This window comes from Sus scrofa, chromosome 18 (assembly GCF_000003025.6).
Source record: "Sus scrofa isolate TJ Tabasco breed Duroc chromosome 18, Sscrofa11.1, whole genome shotgun sequence".
Classification (NCBI taxonomy): Eukaryota; Metazoa; Chordata; class Mammalia; order Artiodactyla; family Suidae; genus Sus; species Sus scrofa.
Window position 1 is genome coordinate 3,198,205 of NC_010460.4, and position 21,389 is coordinate 3,219,593.

At 55.3% G+C, this 21,389-nt stretch overlaps 1 protein-coding gene across 1 annotated transcript in view; it reads right to left on the reverse strand.

The window, feature by feature from the left end:
* Positions 1-21,389, reverse strand: part of DPP6 (dipeptidyl peptidase like 6) — a 757,367-nt gene that overhangs the window by 49,726 nt on the left and 686,252 nt on the right. The window contains 5 exon segments of the mRNA XM_021079151.1: positions 11,355-11,473; positions 13,559-13,606; positions 14,394-14,485; positions 16,621-16,728; positions 21,133-21,171. Coding sequence (XP_020934810.1) covers positions 11,355-11,473; positions 13,559-13,606; positions 14,394-14,485; positions 16,621-16,728; positions 21,133-21,171 — 406 coding nt within the window.

A 21,389-nucleotide genomic window follows, 5' to 3' on the forward strand; every position in this document is an offset into this window, starting at 1 on the left:
GCTCACAGCAATGCCGGATCCTCAACCCACTGAGCAAGGCCAGGGATTGAACCTGAGTCCTCATGATTTGTTACCTCATGGATTAGTTGGGTTTGTTACCACTGAGCCATGATGGGAACTCCATTTTTTTTTAATTATACTTGATTTACAATGTTGTGCCAATTTCTGCTGTAGAGTACAGCAGAAATTGTGACCCAGTCATACATAAATATATACTTTCCTTTTCTCATATTATCTTCCATCATGGTCTATCCCAGGAGACTGGATAGAATTCTCCGTGCTATATAGTAGAACTTCGTTGTTTATCTATTCTAAATGTAAGAGTTTGCATCAACTAACCCCAAACTCCCAGTCCATCCCACCTAAAGAAACAAAAGACTTGTATTCTGAAAACTGTAAGACGCTGATGAAATAAACCAAAGATGACACAAACAGATGGAAAGATATGCCGTGCTCTTGGATTGGAAGCATCAGTATTGTCAAACTGACTATACTACCCAAGGCAATCTACAGATTCAGTGCAAGCCCTAACAAATTACCAATGACATTCTTTATAGAACTAGCACAACATATTTGAAAGTTTGTATGGAAACAAAAAGACTCTGAATAGCCAAAGCAATATTGAAAAACAAAAAGAGAACTGGAGGAATCAGGCTTCCTGACTTCAGACCATATTACAAAACTATAGTCATCAAAAGAGTATGGCAGTGACACAAAAACAGAACTATAGATCACTGGAACAGGACAGAAAGCCCAGAAATAAACCCAAGCACCTATGGTCAACTAATCCATGACCAAGGAGGCAAGAACATACAGTGGAAGAAAGTCTCTTCAGTAATTGGTGCCGGGAAACTTGGACAGCGGCATGTAAAAGAATGAAGGTGGTTTTAAAAAGGCTATAATTTTTACCTGCATGCCCCAATTTATAACATACATATTTTGTATTCATTAAAACAGTCGTCTTTGGTTGACTTGAAAAACACATGCTATACTTTTGAATTTTTAATTCTAATACGTCATCACATTTATCTGTTTTGTGTAAGTTTTTTTTTAATATTTCTCTTGGAAACTGGTTGTGCTGCCAAGGGTTTGAACAGCTCTGACCCAGGCATAACATCCTCCCGGCGGGATACGTATGATGGGGTGGGGCTGCGGGCAGCCTTGCATGCGACCTGAAGGAGTGGTTTGATTTTTCTATCTGCTGGTCAACCGGTCAGCCATTCCCCTCTCCCCTGTCTTCTGCCCTGGATCTGGAGGCACAAAAGATTTAAGGCAGATAAGAAAGATCAAATAATAAAAGGATAATAAAAGGAGCTTAAAATGAGTGGAGGAGAAAAAGAGAATGATGTAAGAATAAGGACCAAAAAAAAAAAAAAAAAAGTGAGAATCCAGGAGAATGGCTGTCAGACGCAATGTGTGCTGTAAAGACCTGCCCACGTGGGCTCTGCCTTCCCTCTGAGCTCTCTGGCCGCCCCAGCACAAAGGGAGGGGACTTGATTCAGAGCACCCCTTACGAGACTGATGATTTGCAAGAACTTTCTCCCATCTCGCAGGCTGCCTTTTCATTCCGTTGATTGGTTCCTTGGCTGGGCAGAAGCTTTTTAAGTTCCGCGTAATCTCGTTTACTTATTTTTGTTTCTGTCGCCTGTGCCTTCGGTGTCATATCCAAGACACCACTGCCCAGACCGATGGCATGAAGCTGTCTCCCCTGTGTGTTCAGGCCTTGCCTGTAAGCCTTTCATCCACTTGGAGCTGATTTTTGTGTCTGGTGTAAGACACGGGTCCAGCTCATTCTGCGTGTGGGGTCCAGTTTTCCCAGCACCGCCTGTTGGAGGGACAGTCTCCCCGCCCCCCACCGCGCTTTGGGATCCCTGGGCCTGTCCTCCAGCGTCTGGAACCTGTTCTCTCCCATCTCAACACCTGCAAGCATGTTTGCGTCCAGGAACCTGTTGAAATTGTCAAGAGTTTTTTTTCACATTTTTAAAAACACTTTTGATTTTAGGAATCTTTGTTTAGCAATTGCATTACATTGTATGGCCTTCGATTTTATCCAATCGGGATTTATATATTTTAAAAAATGTATTAGTTTCTTTGTTCATCATTGCTTCTTCTTTTTTTCTTTTCTTTTCCTCCTTTTTAGGGCCACCCCCACGACATACGGAGGTTCCCAGCCTAGGGGCTGAATCGGAGGTGTAGCCGTTGGCCTTCGCCACAGCCACAGCAACATCAGATCTGAGCCGCGTCTGCGACCTACACCACAGCTCACGGCAATGCTGGATCCTTAGCCCACGGAGCGAGGGCAGGGATCGAACCTGTGTCCTCATGGTTCCCAATCAGATTCGTTTATGCTGAGCCACGACGGAAACACCATTGCTTCGTATTTCTTATGTCTTCCTTTCTCTTTAAAGCCACTTTCCTGTGTTTAAGTATATCCGTCTGTCATTTTTTTCCATGGCACATGTGTGACTGGTAACTTACATATTGAGTATCCCCAATTGCTGCTTTTTTTTTTTTTTTTTTTTTTTTTTGTCTTTTTGCCTTTTCTAGGCCGCTCCTGCGGCATATGGAGGTTCCCAGGCTAGGGGTCTCATCAGAGCTGTAGCCGCTGGCCTATGCCAGAGCCACAGCAACTGCGGATCCGAGCCGCGTCTGCAACCTACACCACAGCTCACAGCAACACCGGATCCTTAACCCACTGAGCAAGGCCAGGGATTGAGCCCACCACCTCATGGTTCCTAGTTGGATTCGTTAACTACTGAGCCATGATGGAATCTCCCCAAATTGCTTTTTTTCTGGCCATTTTATGATCAGGAGCTTAGTGGGCCTGGGACTGAGAGTAAAAAATCATTTTCTATCAGCAGCGTTTTATGGGCTTGTTTTGTTTCCTGGGCTGCTGTTTTGAAGCTGAGAAGTCTGACCTAATCTGAATATTTAAAACAAAAAGAGAAAAGAAAAGGGAAAAACCTTCCTTTTCCTTTCTCCCTGTGTTCTTACATAATTTCTAACCTTCGAATTGTCAGGTTTCACTAGGAGGAACTCAGTGTAAGGCTTTCCCTACATTCTTCTAAGACCTTCCATAGTTTTTTCCCTTGTGATGACTCAAAGTCCGGGAGCATTCCCCCTTTTTCTACCTTGCTTTAGGTCCTCCCGTATTCTCTACAGTCAGTCTCTCTGGGACCTTTACGAGGCAGACCATGTTTCTGGAATCTATTTCTCAGACCTCTCAAGCTTTTCCTGAATTCCCACCTTCGACCACGCATGGCCTTCTGGGAAATGCTTCCGCTGGATTTTGCGGTGACTATTTGATGATGTTCTGTTCACGCTTTTGCCCAAATAGAGACACGCCGAGGGTGAAGGGAGGGCGCTCAACGTCATTAACTGGCTCCTCTGACCTTGGCGAGGGCTTATCTCAGGGTTTTCTTGGGGAAATGGACACACAGTCATGCCATCTATTCAACCCTTCTTTGGAACTTAAGAAAAATACACTGGCAAGCGTTTTGCCAAGTCGCCAGCAGCTGGTGCACTTCTTTTCTGCAGTGGCCTGCTCCTGGGTAACAGAGAGACACCCCTGGGTCCTCTTTGAGGACACTGCCGTGGGACTTACTTACTGCCGTGAGGGTTCGAACGTCCCCCTGGCTCCTCTTTCTGTGGTTCCGTCTGAGTCCTCCTTCCCGTTTCTTCTGAGCCTCCGTGGTCTCTGGTTGGCTGTTGCCATGTGGTGGTGACAGGTCCACCCCCGGTGGTCACAGACCCTGTGATGCTGATGCACGGTCCTGGCGGGGGCAGGAGGGACAGCGGTCAGCCACTGTCCTTCATGCTTGGGGTCCTGGTCTTGGAGGCCACTGGAGGCCCAGTCCTTCTTCCCGCTCCAGCCGGCGTCCCTGCTAGGAGAGTCCACGGCCGAGTGTCTCTCTAACCGTGCAGAACAGCTGTGGGAGCAGGGGTGGGCGTCCTCTCACTGCCCCACGTGAGACCATCGCAGTCCACCATGGCCTTCAGCTCCCAGCCTCTGCCGCCTCTGGCTGGGTCTGAATTCTGGGAAAACAAACCTTTAATTTTTTTGGTAATGTCTTTCACCAACACTGCTACACATCTTGGCCTTCGGCTTCCACTTTCCATGTGATGCATTTGCACCTACTTTGCAAAAATCCTTCCGTGTTCTGGTCCATCCACGGCTCCTCCCCGGGGCTTCCGTGTTCTGGTCCATCCAGGACTCCTCCCCGGGGCCAGAGGAGCCACTTATCTTTGATGTTTGCTCGACCAGTCTTAGAAAGCCAGAAACACAGGCGCCCAGGAAGATGCGGGGCAGAGAGATGACCTTTAGGAGGTGGGACGACGGTCAGGAGTGTGGGCTGGCTGGAGGCCCTGAGGGCAGACTGGCGTGTGAAGCCCTGATCGCCCTGAGTCAGGGCACAGGAGAGGAGCAGAGATGGGCTCCAGGGGCACTGTTGCCGCATCCACAAGCATTATCAATTTCTAATGGACGCTTCGAGGAGCGCACGCCCAGGACCCGACCTCTGCTTTTGCAGAAGGGATGCTGGCACCAGCCCCGGCCCAGCGCAGACACCTGCCAACACTCACGCTAACCGGGAATACGTGAAGGTCCGTTTCCAGGGGCAACGTCGGTTTGGTTGTCACCAGGGTGTATGGGGGCTCTTGGCGAGGGTTTGCTTGGGGTCTGGCAGCACCGACCGATGAGCAGGTGTCTTCTGGAGCACCTGTGTGACTTTGCTCGTGAGGTCGCCTGCTGGAGAATCCCTCTCCTTGCTCCTGGAACTGCAACCTCAGAGGGAAGAGCCCCCAACGTTCCAGGACTGGACAGATGTGCTCGCGCCCAGACACACAGGCCGGTCTCCGAGGCATTTCAAACCTCGTCCCAACACTCACCTGGACAAACTCCCAAGGAAACGGCAGCCCAGGTTGATGCCCGGACGCCTGGACTGAGAGAGGTCTGGGGGATGCGGCAGCCCCGAGGCATCATTCGCCTCTTGTCTTCTCTCCTCCCTTCCTTCCTTTCCTTTCTTTTTGGGGGTCTCCCCAAAATGGAAGTTTCTGGGCCAGGGGTTGAATTGAAGCTGCAGCTTGCCGGCCCACACTGCAGCCACAAAAACATGGATCTGAGCCACATCTGCGACCTACACTGCTGCTCACAGCAATGCCAGACCCTGAACCCACTGAGTGAGGCCAGGGATCAAACCTGCGTCCTCAGGGAGACATTGCTGAGCCACCCTGGGAACTCCTTGCTTTCGTCTCTTAGACCTTGTGGTTGAGAATTGATTTCACGCGCACGTGTGAAGCTAATAACAGTTTCCTCAGGGATACAGGTTATTTGCTGTTACCACTGTTTACTAATGACCTACTTTATCATGCTATCATATATAGCATCATATTTATTTCTTCTCGCTCCGGGGCTGTGCACAACTGGAAGTGTTATTTGTCTTTTTGTTTTTGTTTTTTTTTTTTTTTTCTAGGGCCACACCCGTGGCATAGGGAGGTTCCCAGGCTAGGGGTCTAATCAGAGCTGTAGCCGCTGCCCTACACCGCAGCCACAGCAATGCAGGATCCTCAACCCACAGAGCGAGGCCAGGGATCGAACCCACACCCTCATGATTCCTAGTCAGATTCGTTAACCACGGAGCCACGACGGGAACTCCAGAAGCGCATTATTTGAAATGAAGAGAGCAGCAGCAGCCATGTAACTCCTCCGTGGGTCAGATGTCGGGGACACCTGCTTGGAGCAAGTGTGGGCCAGTGTTACCCGGGGGCCACGTGGATGGGTCTGGGCCTTTCTCTTCCCAATCCCAAGGTGCTCGGCAGGCAGAGCTGTCCTTCAACCACGGGTTCTGGGCAACAGCCTCCCCTCGAGAGAAACTCTGTGCTGGTGTCAACGGCAGCCCTTTCTGTCCCTCCAGGGTCTCCACGAATGATGCTGTTTTCTGAAATCACGGGCTGTCATCGCTTCACGGCCCCTGACCGCGGGGCTTTAGGAAACCAGCTCCCTGTAAGATGATCTGATCTCCTCTCTCTGCAGCACAAGGCGCGCTCAGGACGGATCTCAACCCCCCAGTACATCCCAGGTCCCACAATTCCAGCGTGCGGGGTGTGTCGTCTCTTCTGGGGATGACACCATCGTGACGGGTGCATGGCACGGGGGCACCCCTCCCCCCAGCTGCACGCGGCAGACGGGACCCATCGCTCCAATTCTTGGTGACACTCCCTCTCGCGCAGAGCTTGACTTGGCCTCAGAGTCCTTCTCATCCGCTGTGCCCCGTCCAGCGACGTCCGGTCAAGAGGAGCTGCTCTGCCAGATGACGCCTGTGTCACGCCTGAGACTCAAGGAGGGCTCAGGAGGCACAGTGGCACCTTAGCGTGCTTGAGGCCCCCAGTGAGTTAAGGTCCCTGAGGACAGGATGCAGCCGGGCGGCGGCAGCCTGGGCGACTGAAGGAGGAAAGGCACGAGGGATGATGGCACAGAGGAAAGTGCTTGAGGAAATGGGAAACCTGGCCACTGGGCACCTCTGCCCAAACTGGCTGTGGAGGCCCCAGGCAGAGGTGCCTGTGACTCCACCAGGGCTTCATCTCCACGCCTAACAGCGGGCAGCTGATGCTCTGTGCCTCTGGGCTCTGGTCACTTCCGGAACTTTCTACCTGCCCATGGGAGCCTGGATCCAGGGTGCCAGCTTGGTGGGGGTGAGGGCATCTGCCCACTTGGAAGCACAAAGGGACACTGCTTAGTTAATGTCAAGGAAGCCTCAGTCCAGCCCTGGACGCGAGTTCGTGCCTGGACGTCTAAGGGGCTCTCAGTGGTGGTGACAGTGACGGTGGTGGCCGCTGCGGCCACAGCAACATCAGCTGTCATCCGTTAAGCATTCGCTGCCTATCAGCTGCCAGGCTCGGCCCTCTGCTCCTGCTCCTGCGGAACTTCCCCAGCTGATGAGATGGTCCTGCTTCCCCCCGGTTTTCAGGATGAGGAGATGAGGCCGGAGCAAGCGCACTGGACAAGCGGCACAGCCCCAAGTGCAGCCCTGCCTGCCATCTGCCAAGACCAGCTGAGGGCTCCTGGGCTGGGCTGTCTGTGTCACTCGACGGTGGCAAGGGTGGTGACAACACAGCCCTGGGCACCGCTGGGGAGCAGGAACAGGAACCAGACACACTCAGTCACTTCGGTGTCCGCTCGGGTCACACTTTAACGCGTGACCTCAACGTCCACACCGAGGTGCCACAGCCCGGGGGGACCCTGGAGCGGGGGCTCCGGCCGCAGCAGGAGCGGTTCACGCGGACCGCATCTCTCCGCGCTCAGAACGGACAGGAGGCCTCACGGTCTCTGGTTCTGGACAAAGCCGCTTATGTGTTTCTTTTTAAAACTATAAAAAAAATCGCTCAAAGTAGCCAATGCCTGAGTCACACACGGGGCCCTTTTTCTGGGTGGATTAAGGTGCTTCCCAGAAACAGGAAAGACAGCATCCTGTGGACGCCCTCAGAGGAAAATCAATCCTGTTCCTGGGATTCGGTTTGAAGAGAAAAACTGAACACACAGGCCGCAGTCCCGACACTCAGCTGTTGTGAACGGGACGTCTGACTCCGTCGTCCAGGGTTGAACGCAGGGAGCAGGAGCACAGGACATTTCGAGGCTCCGTGAAGGGGATGAGGACTTATCCTGAGGGATGAGCTGCAAGCAGGATTCCTGGCGACAACTGACACCGGCGCTGAATTCCTCCTCGAACGTGTCAGACGTCCGCCGTCATAGCTGTCGTCCAGAACCGAGGTCTGGGTCGAGGGCTTTCCTCAGAGGCGCCTCTCATTCCTTCGAGAATGTGGCCAAACCATTCACAAACGTCTAACGGGCTGCCCTTCACTTTGTGTCCCGCAAGACAACAACGGGGGAGTTTTCTGTCCTCTTTTTTTATTGTTTCGGCCGTGCTTGTGGCACGTGCAAGTTCCTGGGCCAGGGACGGAACCCACGCCACAGCTGTGACCTATGCTGGATCCTTAACCTCCTGTCCCCTGTTTTTCATTTGGGAAGGTGATTCGGGTCTCAGAAGGGAGGCGTTGTGGCTGTGGGTTGAGCTGTGTCCCCGAAGTCCTAACCCTCAGTGCCTGTGCCGGAGGCCTTATGGGAAGTAAGGCCTTTGTAAACGTATCCCTGTTAAGACGAGTGACAGTAGATTAGGGTGGGGACCCCAGGACTGGTGTCCTTAAGGGGAGAGGGTCTCTGGACATGGCACAGGGAGTTGCACCTACAGCCAGGCCAGGACAGGGTCACTGGCGGTGCCGGGAGCCGAGAGCGCATGGAGCAGAGTCCCCCAGCATCATTGCCCTTCACACGCCACCTGCTTCCAGACTTCGCCCCCAGGCCTGGGAGAGGGTACACGTCTGTGGCTCTAGGACACACACTTGGTGGTCATTTGTTGCAGTGACCCAGGAAAATCATTCAGAGAGTGAGTGCTTTTCTCTTTAAGGAAGAGACTGGGCTTTCCCAGGATGGAAGGTGTCCTCGCAGGGGTGACCGGGTGACCCCGGAGGGTCCCGCCCATGGATCTGAGCGTGAACCCACAGCCCCGTCCATGCTGCCTGGGCGAGCTCACTACTGTCGGTCCAACCCCCACTCCCCCTGCAGGAGAGGATCAAATCCACCCTAGTCTGAGAAGAACTATCGAGAAGGGCCATCAGGCAGAGGCAAAACCAGGGGGTTGAGGGGCTCCAGAGAGATCGGCGTGTGATCAGACCATAAACACAAGGCTTCAGAAACGGGAATGTGAACATCAAGGAATCAAGAGTGCCGTTTTCAAACTGCAGGAAGCTGGACATACATGAGATAGTTCTATGACCTATTTCGTTTCTTTTCTTTTGTTTGTCTTTTCAGGTTCCCAGGCTAGGGGTCTAATCGAGCTGTAACTGCTGGCCTAAGCCAGAGTCACAGCAACGCCGGATCCAAGCCTCATATGCGACCTACCTCACAGCCACAGCAACACCAGATCCGAGCTGCATCTGTGACCTACACTGCAGGCCACGGCAACACCAGATCCTGAACCCACAACCTCGAATCCGCAACCTCACGGTTCCTAGTCAGATTCGTTAACCACTGAGCCACGACGGGAACTCCAAATGACCTGTTTCTCAAAGGTCATTGCGAAGGCCAATGAACCGGGTAAACCGAAAGATTACCGTACTTCTGGAATATACATGATTTCCTTATAAAATGCTTTATCCTAACATCGCCTTTGGGTGCAGCTGGCTGCACGGCCGGACCCTAGAGAAGAGGGCTCGTGTGTGCTTTCCTTAAGGTGAGGCAAGAGCCTCAAAACTTAACTAGGTTTTTAACGATTCAGATACTCCTACGGTGGAAATTCCAAGATCAATTAAGACCTAAGTTTCTCAGTCAAGTGGAGCTGGAGACCTCTGAGATCCAGCCTTCGGACCCCAAGCACCTGCTCCGTTACTGCTGGAATGTGTGTGGGAAGGACGTCCCAGCCCTTCCGAGGCTCAGCTCACGGTGGCCTCAGGGGCTGGGTCATGTCTGTGGCCTGGGACGACTGTGCTTCTGTTTCCTGCACGTGGACAACTGAGAAACCATGCGGTCACTTGAAACACCTGCAGACCACCTCACCTGCAGCTTCAGAGAGAAAAAGCCGGGACGCGTGGCTGGGACGTAGACGTAAAGAGAAATGTCACCCCCATAGGATGGAAAGGCAGCAGGAGGGCGGGGATCTGCACACGCGCCTCCCAACCCGCTGTCCAAATGCGCCCAACGCGGGCGCCGCTGTGAAATCTGCCACCGACTCGGGATCCCAGGGTCGTGGGTCTCTTGGGAGAACCTCCGATTCTAACCCGGGGCTGGGGCTCTGTGGAAACCAGACTGGAGGCTGCCGTCCTCGGAGTGAGGCCGTCGGACAAAACTCCCTGCACGGGACTCGCAGGGAGCCCCTGACCCAGAGGGAGGCAGTTAGGAGGCTGGACTCCTGATCAGCGAACGCGGGCAGACCCCAGCAGCTAGATCCCCACACGGGCCCGAGGCCCCGGCTCACGCTGGGCCTCATGTTTCCACCTACGTCTGGGAGACGCCGTCTGCCACAGCTCTTCCTTGGGGGCGCTTCCGTCACCTTCCCCATGGAGTGACCTACCAAGGCTGTCGCAGACACAGGACGGAGAGGTTCCTCATCGTTCCCTGGGGACCAGAGGACCAGACTGCTGCTGGGTGGCCACTCAGTGCCGGTGGCGGAGTTTCATTCCTCGGGAAGATCGCAGGAGATCTGGCTCTTTTTGGAGACGTTTTTTTTTTTTTTTTTTTTTTTTTTGTCTTTTTGCTATTTCTTGGGCCGCCCCTGCGGCATATAGAGGTTCCCAGGCTAGGGGTCTAATCGGAGCTGTAGCCACCGGCCTACGCCAGAGCCACAGCAATGCAGGATCTGAGCCATGTCTGCAACCTACACCACAGCTCATGGCAACACCGGATCGTTAACCCACTGAGCAAGGGCAGGGACCGAACCCGCAACCTCATGGTTCCTAGTCGGATTTGTTACCCACTGCGCCACACGGGAACTCCTTGGAGACGTATCTTGTCACAACTATGTTTACTATTTTTTACCTTTCCGTGGGTTCCTATCTTTTCTGTTCAAGATTCTTTTTTTAGGGCCACACATGTAGCACATGGAAGTTCCCAGACTAGGGGTCGAATTGGAGCTGCAGCTGCCGGCCGACACCACAGCCCCAGCAACTCGGGATCTGAGCTGTGTCTGCAACCTACACCACAGCTCATGGCCACGCCGGATCCTTAACTCACTGAGCAAAGCCGGGGCTCGAACCTGCAACCTCATGGACACTCTCTTGGGCTCTTAACACCCTGAGCCACAACAGGAACTCCCTATTTTCAAGATGTGAGGAGAAGGGGCAGAGCTATTTGTGTCTGTTATGGGACGTGGGCTACTGCTTTGTATACGCTGACTGCTGTGATCAAGACATTCTGAAGCTTAGGACAAATTATCCACGAACTGGGTTGTAGAAAAAGGATTCATTTTCCTGTCTAAATCTTCTTTTCCATCAATCCTTACACATGCTTAGGAATCTCAGCAATTGTGTTGTTTCTGTTGGTGTAGGGGGCGTGGGTTCGTCAGCTCTAGATTGGTGGTTTTTTTATGGAAAAGGAGGTGAACGCTGGCATTAAGGGGCCCAGAGCCTAGAAAGCACCTGCCACACATGACCCAGCCTTTGTCAGAGGTGGCACACCCCAGAGGCAAGAGACAGCAGGTCGGGACACTGCTCCCGTGAGCCCCATCCTGGGCCAGAAGGGCCGCCTGTCCTGGGGTCCCAGCGTCGGTTTAGGACGAGGCGTGCGGCAGGTGGGGGCGGGAACTCACCTTCACACTTGAGCAGGAAGAAGTCGGCGCCGGGGCTGAAGGAAGCGCTGAAGTAGGAGCAGTTCTCCACCAGGTCGCAGGAGAGGCACTGGCGGTTGAAGTTGCCCACCGTGCTGGCGCTGCGGGGACAGGGCGCGAGGTCACGGGAGTGAGGCCACGGGTCCTGCTCCCTCCTCTCTCCTCCCGCGGTGTCCTGGGGGCACCTGCCTCCTTCCTGTCTCCCTGAGGGGGCATCACCATGGCCTGGCTCTGCTGCCACCTGCCCTGGAGCGTCCCTACTGCCAGAGCCCCGGGCACGGCTGCTGCCTGGGAGCCGCAGGGAAGAGGGCATGTGGCACCGTTGCTGGCAGTTCCCCTCCTGCGCCGACGGCCAGCCCCTGGGGAGCAAGTGCGTGCTGGGACTCTGAGCTCCTCAGAGTGCCCGCCACCGGGCCAGGAGCAGGAGGACCCCAGCAGCAGTGGCTGAGTTGAGCTCCAGCTGCTTCCAGAGCCAGTGGGGGTGGGGGGGCGCTTCTCCCTGGGTGGCCAAGGACAGGGCGACCTCCTTGAGGTGTCTGCCGGGGCCACTCTGGTCAAGCACAATTTCACATCAGGAAGCCTACAGCCTGTTTCCAGAAGCTAAAGGCCAGAAGCTAGTGACCCTGGAAGAAGTCCTGCCCAGAGTGCCTGGCGCGGGGCGGGGTTGAATCTGCAGCGCGTGCACGAGTGAAGCTGTTCCACGGGGCAGAGAGGCTGGCTCCTAAGAGACAAGTCCGAGGGGCATGGAGGTGGCCTGCCTCGGCCACCTTTGCTAATTTGGTGAAGGCACGTCTGGGAGGCGTTCTGGTGGACAAGCTGGGATGACTGTCCCCAGACACAAACCCGGGACCACATGGATCCCCAAGCTTCCTCCGCCTTGGAGAACCCTTCATGCAGCCCTTGCTCTCGGCACAGGGACCCACGGCCCGGGTGGGGGGGGGCTTCTCTGGCCCCCCAGCAGTGGGGGAGGGGTCCAGCCTCGGCCCGTTCAGACCCCGAGGTCCACGCACAGTGGAGTCCTCTCGGGTGGCCCCGTGCACGTGGCAGGCCCAGCAGCCGCCCCCTCATCGCGGGACCATCAGGAGGAAAGCTTGCCCTGTGCCCACCCGCACTTCACCAGCACAAAGCTCCCAGGGCGAATCCCGCCTCAGAACCCAAACCTTCCCTGACGACGGCAGTAACGGAGGGGGCAGGTGACAGGATCTGTGCTGAAGAGGGACAGACCCTGCCTCCTTTGAGGCTTTGGAGCTGGACCAACGTCCCACATGGAGTGAGCCTGGGGTAGGGCCCGCCTCCACCCCAGTTCCCCCCGCAGGTTCCCGAACCCGAGCTCCTGTCTATTAAAACCCAGCCGAGGATAATCCCGCCAAGATAAAATTTGATTCAAAGTGAAAAAAAGACTATTAGGGATCCAGCACTTATCCAGAGGGAGAAAGAGGGAGAGGAAATCACCATTTTTTTTTTTTTTTGTCTTTTGTCTTTTGTTTTTTGTTGTTGTTGTTGTTGCTATTTCTTGGGCGCTCCGCGGATATGGAGGTTCCCAGGCTAGGGTTGAATCGGAGCTGTAGCCACCGCCTACACCAGAGCCACAGCAACGCGGGATCCGAGCCGCGTCTGCAACCTACACCACAGCTCACGGCAACGCCGGATCGTTAACCCACTGAGCAAGGGCAGGGACCGAACCCGCAACCTCATGGTTCCTAGTCGGATTTGTTAACCACTGCGCCACGACGGGAACTCCGGAAATCACCATTTAACAAAAGCAGAAAAACATAACGAACCTTCAAATTTCAGAGCCTCGGCACAGTCTCGTGTCTCTTAGGGCCGCACCTGCAGCTATGGAAGTTCCCGGACGAGGGGTCCAATTGGAGCGGCAGCTGCCCGTCTACACCACAGCCGCAGCAACGCCAAATCTGAGCCCCATCTGTGACCTATGCAGCTTGTGGCAATGCCGGATCCTTAACCCACTGAGCGAGGCCAGGGATTGAACCTGCCTCCTCATGGATATTAGTTGGGTTCTTGACCCTCTGAGCCGCAACAGGAACTTCAAGCCTCAGCATTTTTTGTTATTTCTCCCCAGATTTCAAAGCTACTCTTTGATGGGGCTTTTCTTTGCCGACTCCCCATGTCGGCCTTGGTGGGAGACTGCTGTGTGTGTGTGTGTTGTGTGTGTGTGTGTAACGTACCTGTAGAGCTGGCGTCTCCTGGGCATGTCCTCCGTGCTCAGGAAGTAGCTGCAAAGACCAGCAGGTGCACAGGAGTCAGTTGGCATTGGGGCAGGTTTGGGTTTCCCGCGCAGGCCCTGCCTCTGCTGACCTCCCGGGAATGTGTAAAGTTCAGGGGCCACAGTGAGCAATTTCCTGCCTGGGGCCGGCTACACGCGGGTGGGCTAGGGGCGGCCACGCACCTGCAGGCTGAGGGACACGTCCCGGCTGACCTCCACTGGCCCAGGTGTGCCCGAATCGCCCCAGGGGGTGAAGATGCTGGGTGCACACCTGGGCTGGGGTGCGTTTCTTCACAGGATTAAGCTTCTGGGGGGTTAGGACGGAGAACACTCGCTCCAACCCAGACACAGGCTGCTTCCATCCCTGGGGCTGGCTGATGTGCAGCGGGGACCCGCAGGTGGGGAGCTGGCTCTGGCCCAGGACCGGGAGGCTGACCAGCATCCTGCCTGGACCCCCAGTTGTCTGAGCTAAATCCCAGCTCCTCCGGATACTGGCCGACCAGCCTGCCCTAGTGACTTCACTTCTTTCTGCCTCCTTGTCCTTGAAACGGGGAAGCAATGAACCTGCGACACGGGGCTGCCGTGTTGAGTGAGGCGACCCACTCAGCGTGCCTGGGACCCACACAGGCTCAGCAACCCGCCTGGCCCATCTCAGCCCCAAGCCTGGGGCCTGGGGACTTGGGACGTGGGGCTGTCGGCAGGAATCTAAGACAGGCTTTCAGGGAGAAACCAGGACGTCGTGGGGAAGGGGAGGCCGCGCCCCGCTCTGCCCTGGGCCCGCGCTGGCGCTCACTCACATCTTACTGCGCTTCTCGTCATAGGCCAGGATTGTGGTCACGTCCCAGTCCCCGGACGTGATGGACTGTATGTTGTCGTTGCTGCTGTTGGGCTGCAACACAGACAGGACACGGCTGGACCCCAGCCTCGCTTCTCAGCCCCGGGCCCTCGGCGCCAGGTGGCGCGCAAGGGAGGCGCCTGTCTGGGGGGTGCACCTGCCCCGTGCCCCCGCCTGGCCTGGGCACCACCCCCGGGCTGAGCCCGCCCCTCCTTGGAGGATGGGCAGTGGAGGGACAGTGGGTGACCGGCCAGCACCTCGACTGTCAGCACCGCCCATGCGAGCTCCCCGTTTTAGGAGCCTGTACTCCCTCCGAGGGCTGCTGATGCTGTGCCTTTAAATCTGTAAATTGAATCCCTGGGTCTTTCCTACAAGGATGGGAGGCAAGAAAGAGGGAACATGGGGGACGTGGTGAGACGGGGAAGGAAACAGACGGAATAAAGGAAGGGAGGGAGGGAAGGAGAGAGGGAGGAGAGAGCACCCCGGCTCTTCCTCACTCGGCCGTTATGCCCACGAGGCCCTTTTACCACGTGTCGCCCATTTGCACACTGCTGCTCCCTAAGCGCCCCCCACACCCCGCCCCAGGAGAATGATCATGACAGAAGGAGAAAGACGTCACTGTCTGGACAGGAGCATGGTGACATGCGAGGCTGTGACCCGCAGCCGGGTTCTGAGAGCAGGTGCCTCTAGAGCAGACGGGACGCAGCTGGTGTCAACCCAGGCAGAAGGCCCGAGGCTCACACTGGGGGCACAGGGACCCAGAAATGGTGTCAGGAGAAGGGAGAGCTGGGGGGGGGGTGCAGGGCCAGATGGGAAAGCTGGGCGCACAGGGCATTCTGCAGGGCGGGGGCCTGGGCTGGGGGGGGCCCTCTTGGTGGGTGAGTGGGGGCCTGCTTCCTGCCAGGTGTCTAAGGGGGACTCAGCAGATACCGATCCTGGGGGTGAACCCGGGAGGGGCTGAATGAAAAAAACAGCTCAGCATCTTCCGTCTTGAACAAAGTGATTCCAAATAAAAAAGGCAGAAATTGGGGCCCGAGCACACAGGCCCCAGTAGTACAGAGCAGAACGGCAGCCGGTCCCAGACCTTCTGCCAGCCCTGCAATTCAGCCGACTGCAAACCACATCAGCATCCCAGCCTCCGCGTCCCCGTGACCCCTGTCACCGCGTCACAGCGGGCTTCTGTTCCTGCCCCACCAAAGCTGCCCTGTGGCGGACGTTCCTGGCACCTCTCTTCTGAGGCTGCCTTTGGGGTCTTATCGTGACTCGGAATCCTCCACTTTATATCCATGGAATATTTTGATAACTCTCTCTTTTATGGCCGCACCCTCGCATATGGAAGTTCCCACGCCAGGGGTTGAATCTGAGTTGCAGCTGTGACTTAAGCCGCAGCCGTGGCAACACCAGGTCCTTAACCCACCGCGCCAGGCCGGTATGGAACCCATGACTCGGCCATGACCTGAAGCGCTGCAGTCAGGTTCTTAACCCATGGCACCGTAGCGGGAACTCTGGTAATGTTTGTAAAATAACGTTTTATTAACACGCCTGATCCCACACGGCTTTAACTGCTTCAACACGGAGCCCACAGCAGGGGCGGGGGTGGTGCTACTGGGAGTCCTTGGTCCCTCCCCTGCCTCCTGGGGGCAGGGCCCCCCGCCAAGCGCAGCCCTGGGGTAGCGCCGGTGGGGTGGGCACGCTCCAGGCGGCCGCTGTGCAGGTGCGGGCACTCGCCAGGCTGCATGGTGCACATGCACGTATACTGACTGCTCACTCCCCTGCTCAGTGGTGCTCTGCCCTCGTCCCACCAGAGGTGACAGTGCAGCCGCAGCACAGGGCAGGGCAGTGCGCGAGCCTAACCGCGAGGCGGGGGCACCCTGCACCCGAGGGGGAGGCCGGCCTGGCAGGGTGGGCAAACCATCCTCTACACGCATCCTCGGGCTCACACCCAACGGTGCACCTGGACTGCCTCTGACGCTGTCTGAAGCCGCTTAATATCTGCGATTAATATCAGGAGGGGCAAACTCGAGCCTCTGCCTGGTTAGAACAGCTGGCTCCCGAGCGCCCCGTTAGGCCCCGCCTGGGGACCCCCTTTGGGGTTTGGGGAGTGGATTTATTTTGGGGACCTTGGAGATGCCAAGACACCGGGGGGGGGCGATACCCACACGGTAGAACCGGCAGCCAGCGGGACGTACCTGGGACGAGGACACGGTGATGTGGTAGAACTTGCCTTGTCCCCCCTGGGGGATGGCTCGGACGAAGAAGAACGTCCGGCCGTCCTTGGAGAACAGCGGCTCTTCATTCTGGGGACAAAAGCCACCAGTTAGGTCTCTATCGTGCTTCATGTGGTTTCCGTGTCATTTCCAGGGAGACGCAGCTGAAAGGGGGGATGCTGCGTGGGGATCATGAGGGAGGGTCCCTTTCCAAGAGAACAATGAGGGGTTCACAAGGCGTCCCCCAGGGACACAGCTCCAAGCAGAGCCCAACAGGCGCTCCGTGCTGGGAGCGTGCTGGGCTGATCCTGGATCCCGCTGATCCAGGCACGTGGAATCCAGGTACCCTGTAAAATTCTCCAGGGGCATTCTTTTTAAAAACCACTTAAAAATATTGAAGGGGAGTTCCCGTCGTGGCACAGTGGTTAATGAACCCGACTAAGAACCATGAGGTTGTGGGTTTGATCCCCGGCTTCGATCGGTGGGCTGAGGATCCAGTGTCGCCGTGAGCTGTGGTGTAGATTGCAGACGTGGCTCGAATCCTGCGTTGCTGTGGCTGTGGTGTAGGCTGGCGGCTGCAGCTCCTATTGGACCCCTAGCCTGGGAACCTCCATATGCGGTGGGTGCGGCCCTAAAAAGACAAAAAAATAAAAATTAAAAAATTAAAAATTGAAGTATCTTCAATCTCCAATGTTGTGTTAGTTTCACGTGTACAGCAAAGTGATGCACTGAAACCGTATCTATTCTTTCCAGATTCATTTCCCTTATAGGTTATTATATTGAATATAGTTCCTTGTCTAAACAGCAGGCCTTGTATGTTTTATACAAGGCCTACTATGTTTTAATAGTGCGTATTTCTTAATCCCAAGCTCCTCATTTTTCTCCCCCTCCTTCCCTCTGGTAACCACAAATTTGCTGTACATGTGCGTTCTCTGTGCATCTACTTCTGTTTGGAAATAGGTTCATTTCTATCATCAGGGGCATTCAGCATCCATCATAAAGAGAAGAATTCTGATTTATCACAAGCCTGATTTTGCCTACAAAAGCCTGCTCTTCTTTCAATCCTGCCTTTTGTTCTTTTGATAAAATCCATCTCATACCGAGCAGCCCACCAAGGAGGCAAGAGAACAAAACACAAGCGAACAGGGACGGACTCGGTAGGTTCTGAGATGCAGGTGGGAGGATGCAGTCCCCCCCCCGCCCGGACGCCTATGCTCATTGCAGGGTGTCTAGAGGAAATCTCCCACGGGGCCCTCCCTCGATGGCACCTTTGCTTGGATCTATGGTCACTCTTCCCCTGGAAACAAAACCAGCACTCCCAGTTTTCCCCAGAGGAAAGAATTCCTGGGGGCATTTCAAGCCAGCACCTGCTGCGTGTTACCGCATCTGGCGCCTCCCGCCCCATCCCAAAGGTGCAGCAGCCACTGTATCCACACACCCCCACCCCGCCCCGGCAGCTGGGCCCCGTGGGTTGGCGGTCGCCTTGTTAGCAGAAAGGGATGGGCAGAAAGGGACTTGGTCGCAGCGGGTGGCGTCGCAGCCTTGCTGCAGCTCCAGCTTGAAAGTTCCCATCCGTGAGCACCAATTTGTCGGCGACGATATGCATTTTCTGACTCCAGGAGCTCCACGCGAAGGCGGACGAGAGCAAATGGTAAATAAACCCCAGCTGGCACGAGGAAAAGTCATTTCCCGGCGGTGAGTGAGCACATGCAAATCGGACAGGCCCAGAGAAATAAACCGACGGGTGATTAAAGTGACATTTAATCTTCATGAATATTTGCAGGAAAATGAAACCTGTAATCTGCAAATATTTAGTTTTTCTATTTCGAGTCGGGAGCATGGTATTTAAAAATTGAGGAAATGGAAAACGCAGGGGCAAATCTGGCTTTTGAAAAGTGCTTTTTATTTGCCCACTGTGGGATGGGCATCGCAATATTGCTTCAGTGTCCTCGGGACGGGTTCGCACTTCTGGCAGAGAAAAATGCTCTGAGCGAATGCAATAAATAATTAATTCTGGCCAGAAGTATTGTTTTTACACCGAGAAGGCCTCCGGCATCGAAATGTCATCTTTACGCGGATCCTGGGGACATTCCAGGGCGAGAGTCTTCTTCGACCCCCCCAGAGATGCGGTTTCTCGTGCCGCAGACGGAATTTTCGAGGAAAAGTGCAAGACTTTTGATGAGGAGACCTGGGTCTTGATCGTGGTTCTGAGCTCGTGGCTTTGAGGGGCCGTGTTTCTGACATCCTGCACCCCAGACACTTGCCGTTCCCGCCAGCGCCCGGTCCCTCCACCTCCAGGCACAGCTCATCCAAGAAAATGAGTCCTTTTCACTGGCGAGGCTCTTCGTGAGTGACTTTGACCCTTTCTGCCGATTCTTGCCGTGGATCAGACATGTTCGTCTTGTCTGATTCTCCCTGCCTGAATTCTGCAATCACGAAACCAAAATTCTGCTTAAAGAAGAAAGACTGGCAGAAGCTGACCTGGGGGAGGGAGTCTTCAAAACACGAAGACGGGCTCTGGGCTCTGGGTTCTGCCCCAAATGGCCACGGGCCTGCAGGGCCCCTAGGGGACCTGGTCCAGGATGGACTCTGAAGGTCACGGCAGCCGTGACGGGGTGTGTGTATGTGAGTGTGTGTTTACATGTGTGTCTATGGGAGAGTGTGTGTTTGTGTGTGAGTGTATGGGTGCCTGTATGTGTGTATATATGAGGGTGTGTGTGTGTGTGTGTGTGGGAGTATGTGAGTGTGTTTGTGTGTGTGCACGTGTGTGTATGTGGGGGGGGCCTGTACCCCAGGATACCCTGAGCAGAGAGGGAGCTCGCTGGGTGAGGAACTCCCTTCTCAGCGGCTGGAGGGGGGTCCTTGAGGGGGTCTGCCCTCCTTCCGCTGGCCTCGCCCTCTCAGCAGCACTACTCACAACAGCCAAAAGGCAGAACAACCCACGCCACCCGCAGATGAACAAGCTGTGGTCCGTCCGTCGACGCCGTGGCGCGCGCGTGGCTGATGTGCGCTCAGCGGAAGCGGCGGATCCCTGCTGGCAAAGCCACAAAGCCGAGCAGGTGCCTGGGACGACCCACCCATGGGGAGTTCAACACACGACCATGGAGAGAAGGTTTCGTCCTGACCCTTTCATCTCAATCTCCTCGGCATTTTGTCTGCTTCTAAGAGGAACTGCACCTGCTTGCTGCTTTGGGCACCGGAGCTCATGGTGCTGGTCCAGGCATTCTCAGACCTCCACGCAAGCCCCCAGCGAATACTCGAAGACGCCCCTGCACTCTCGTTCCTGGCATTTCCCAGCATGGCCTTGGCCTCCACCTTGGACGCAGGAAGACAGACATGGGCATGGTGGGCAGGCCTCCTTGCGTCAGGCTGGCACAGAGCAGGAGAAGGACAGATTTAAAAGCGCCATTTATGAGGCCACCACCCCTGGGATAACTGGCGGAAGGCGGGGCCAGCTCGCTCATTCCACAGATGACGACGCGCACCCCGAGCTGCTGGAATGTTCTTGGCCAGCCCCTGCTGAGCGCTGCGCCGTCCAGCTTTAATTATTTTCCATAAACGGAGTCTGTCCTGTCCACAAAGAGGCAAAGGGCACCCCTCCGCCATCATTCTCCGACGCGAATCCGATTTGAATTTTCCCCCAGAATTTCTGGACAATTTTCATCCCATCAGGACAAGATGGGAAGCTTCCCAAACTTTCCACCTGTGCTTTCGAACATTGAGGTGCAGAATGAGAAGGAAAGAACTGAAGGGAAAAAGGCCCGTGCCGAGGGTTTTTTTTTCGTGGAGGTTGAATTTTTTTGTCCGAGTGATTTCCTGCAGGCCTCCCCGACCTCCCCTGACCTCCAGTTCCTAAAGCCTGTTTCACGTGTATCTCGTATCTGAGTCCAGGATGGGAAATCCAGATACGGTCCTGAAGTCTGGTCCCCGGGAAGACTCAAGGTGACCCGCTCTCAGAGGGGACATCGTGAACCCACGCCAGGAAAAACAGGAACATCAGCCGCATGTCTATCCTCTTTGACCAAAGTAGGTTCAGCGGAGGCAATCGTTTTTGGACTCACACTTTCTTTTCTTTTCTTTTCCTTTTTGCCACACTCAAAGCATTCGGAAGTTCCCAGGCCAGAGATGGAACCTACGCCATAGCAGCAACCTGAGCTGCAACAGTGACAATGTCAGATCCTTAACCTACCGTGCCACCAGGGAACTCCCGGACTCACCATTTTAATGCATCAAAAGGACAGCATCTAGCTGAGAACTGAGATCTCAGCAAACACAAGCCCAAGAGCAGGGATGTTCCAGCCCCTTCCTGGAGGCCAGCTTCTCCCGCAGCACTAGGGCCCCGAGGGGGCCCAGTGAGCCAGGGCTGAGCGGCCTGCCACCCACCAGAGCCTCGCACGTGGGGGTCTACCTGGGGCTTCCTGCAGGTTCACCATGAGAAAGGATCTGGGGGCTGGTGTGGGCGGAGGATGTGGGACTCGGGCGCTGCATAGTTACCTGCCTGTGGAGCCAGGCTTCACTCTCGTCCTCGTGTTTCTGAAATGAAATCAAAGCGTTAGAGGAAGGAGGGCAGTCCTGGCAGACTGAGACGTTAAGAGGACTTAAAGCTTGTGTCGAAAGGCGACCTCAGAGAGCCAGGTGGAAGGCTGTGTGCTGCCAGACCAGACCAGACCAGACCAGACCAGACCAGACCACCAAGAACTGCTAGGCGGCCCCTCGATGCCACCCGTGTGCCTGCGCTGCTCCCAGGTGGG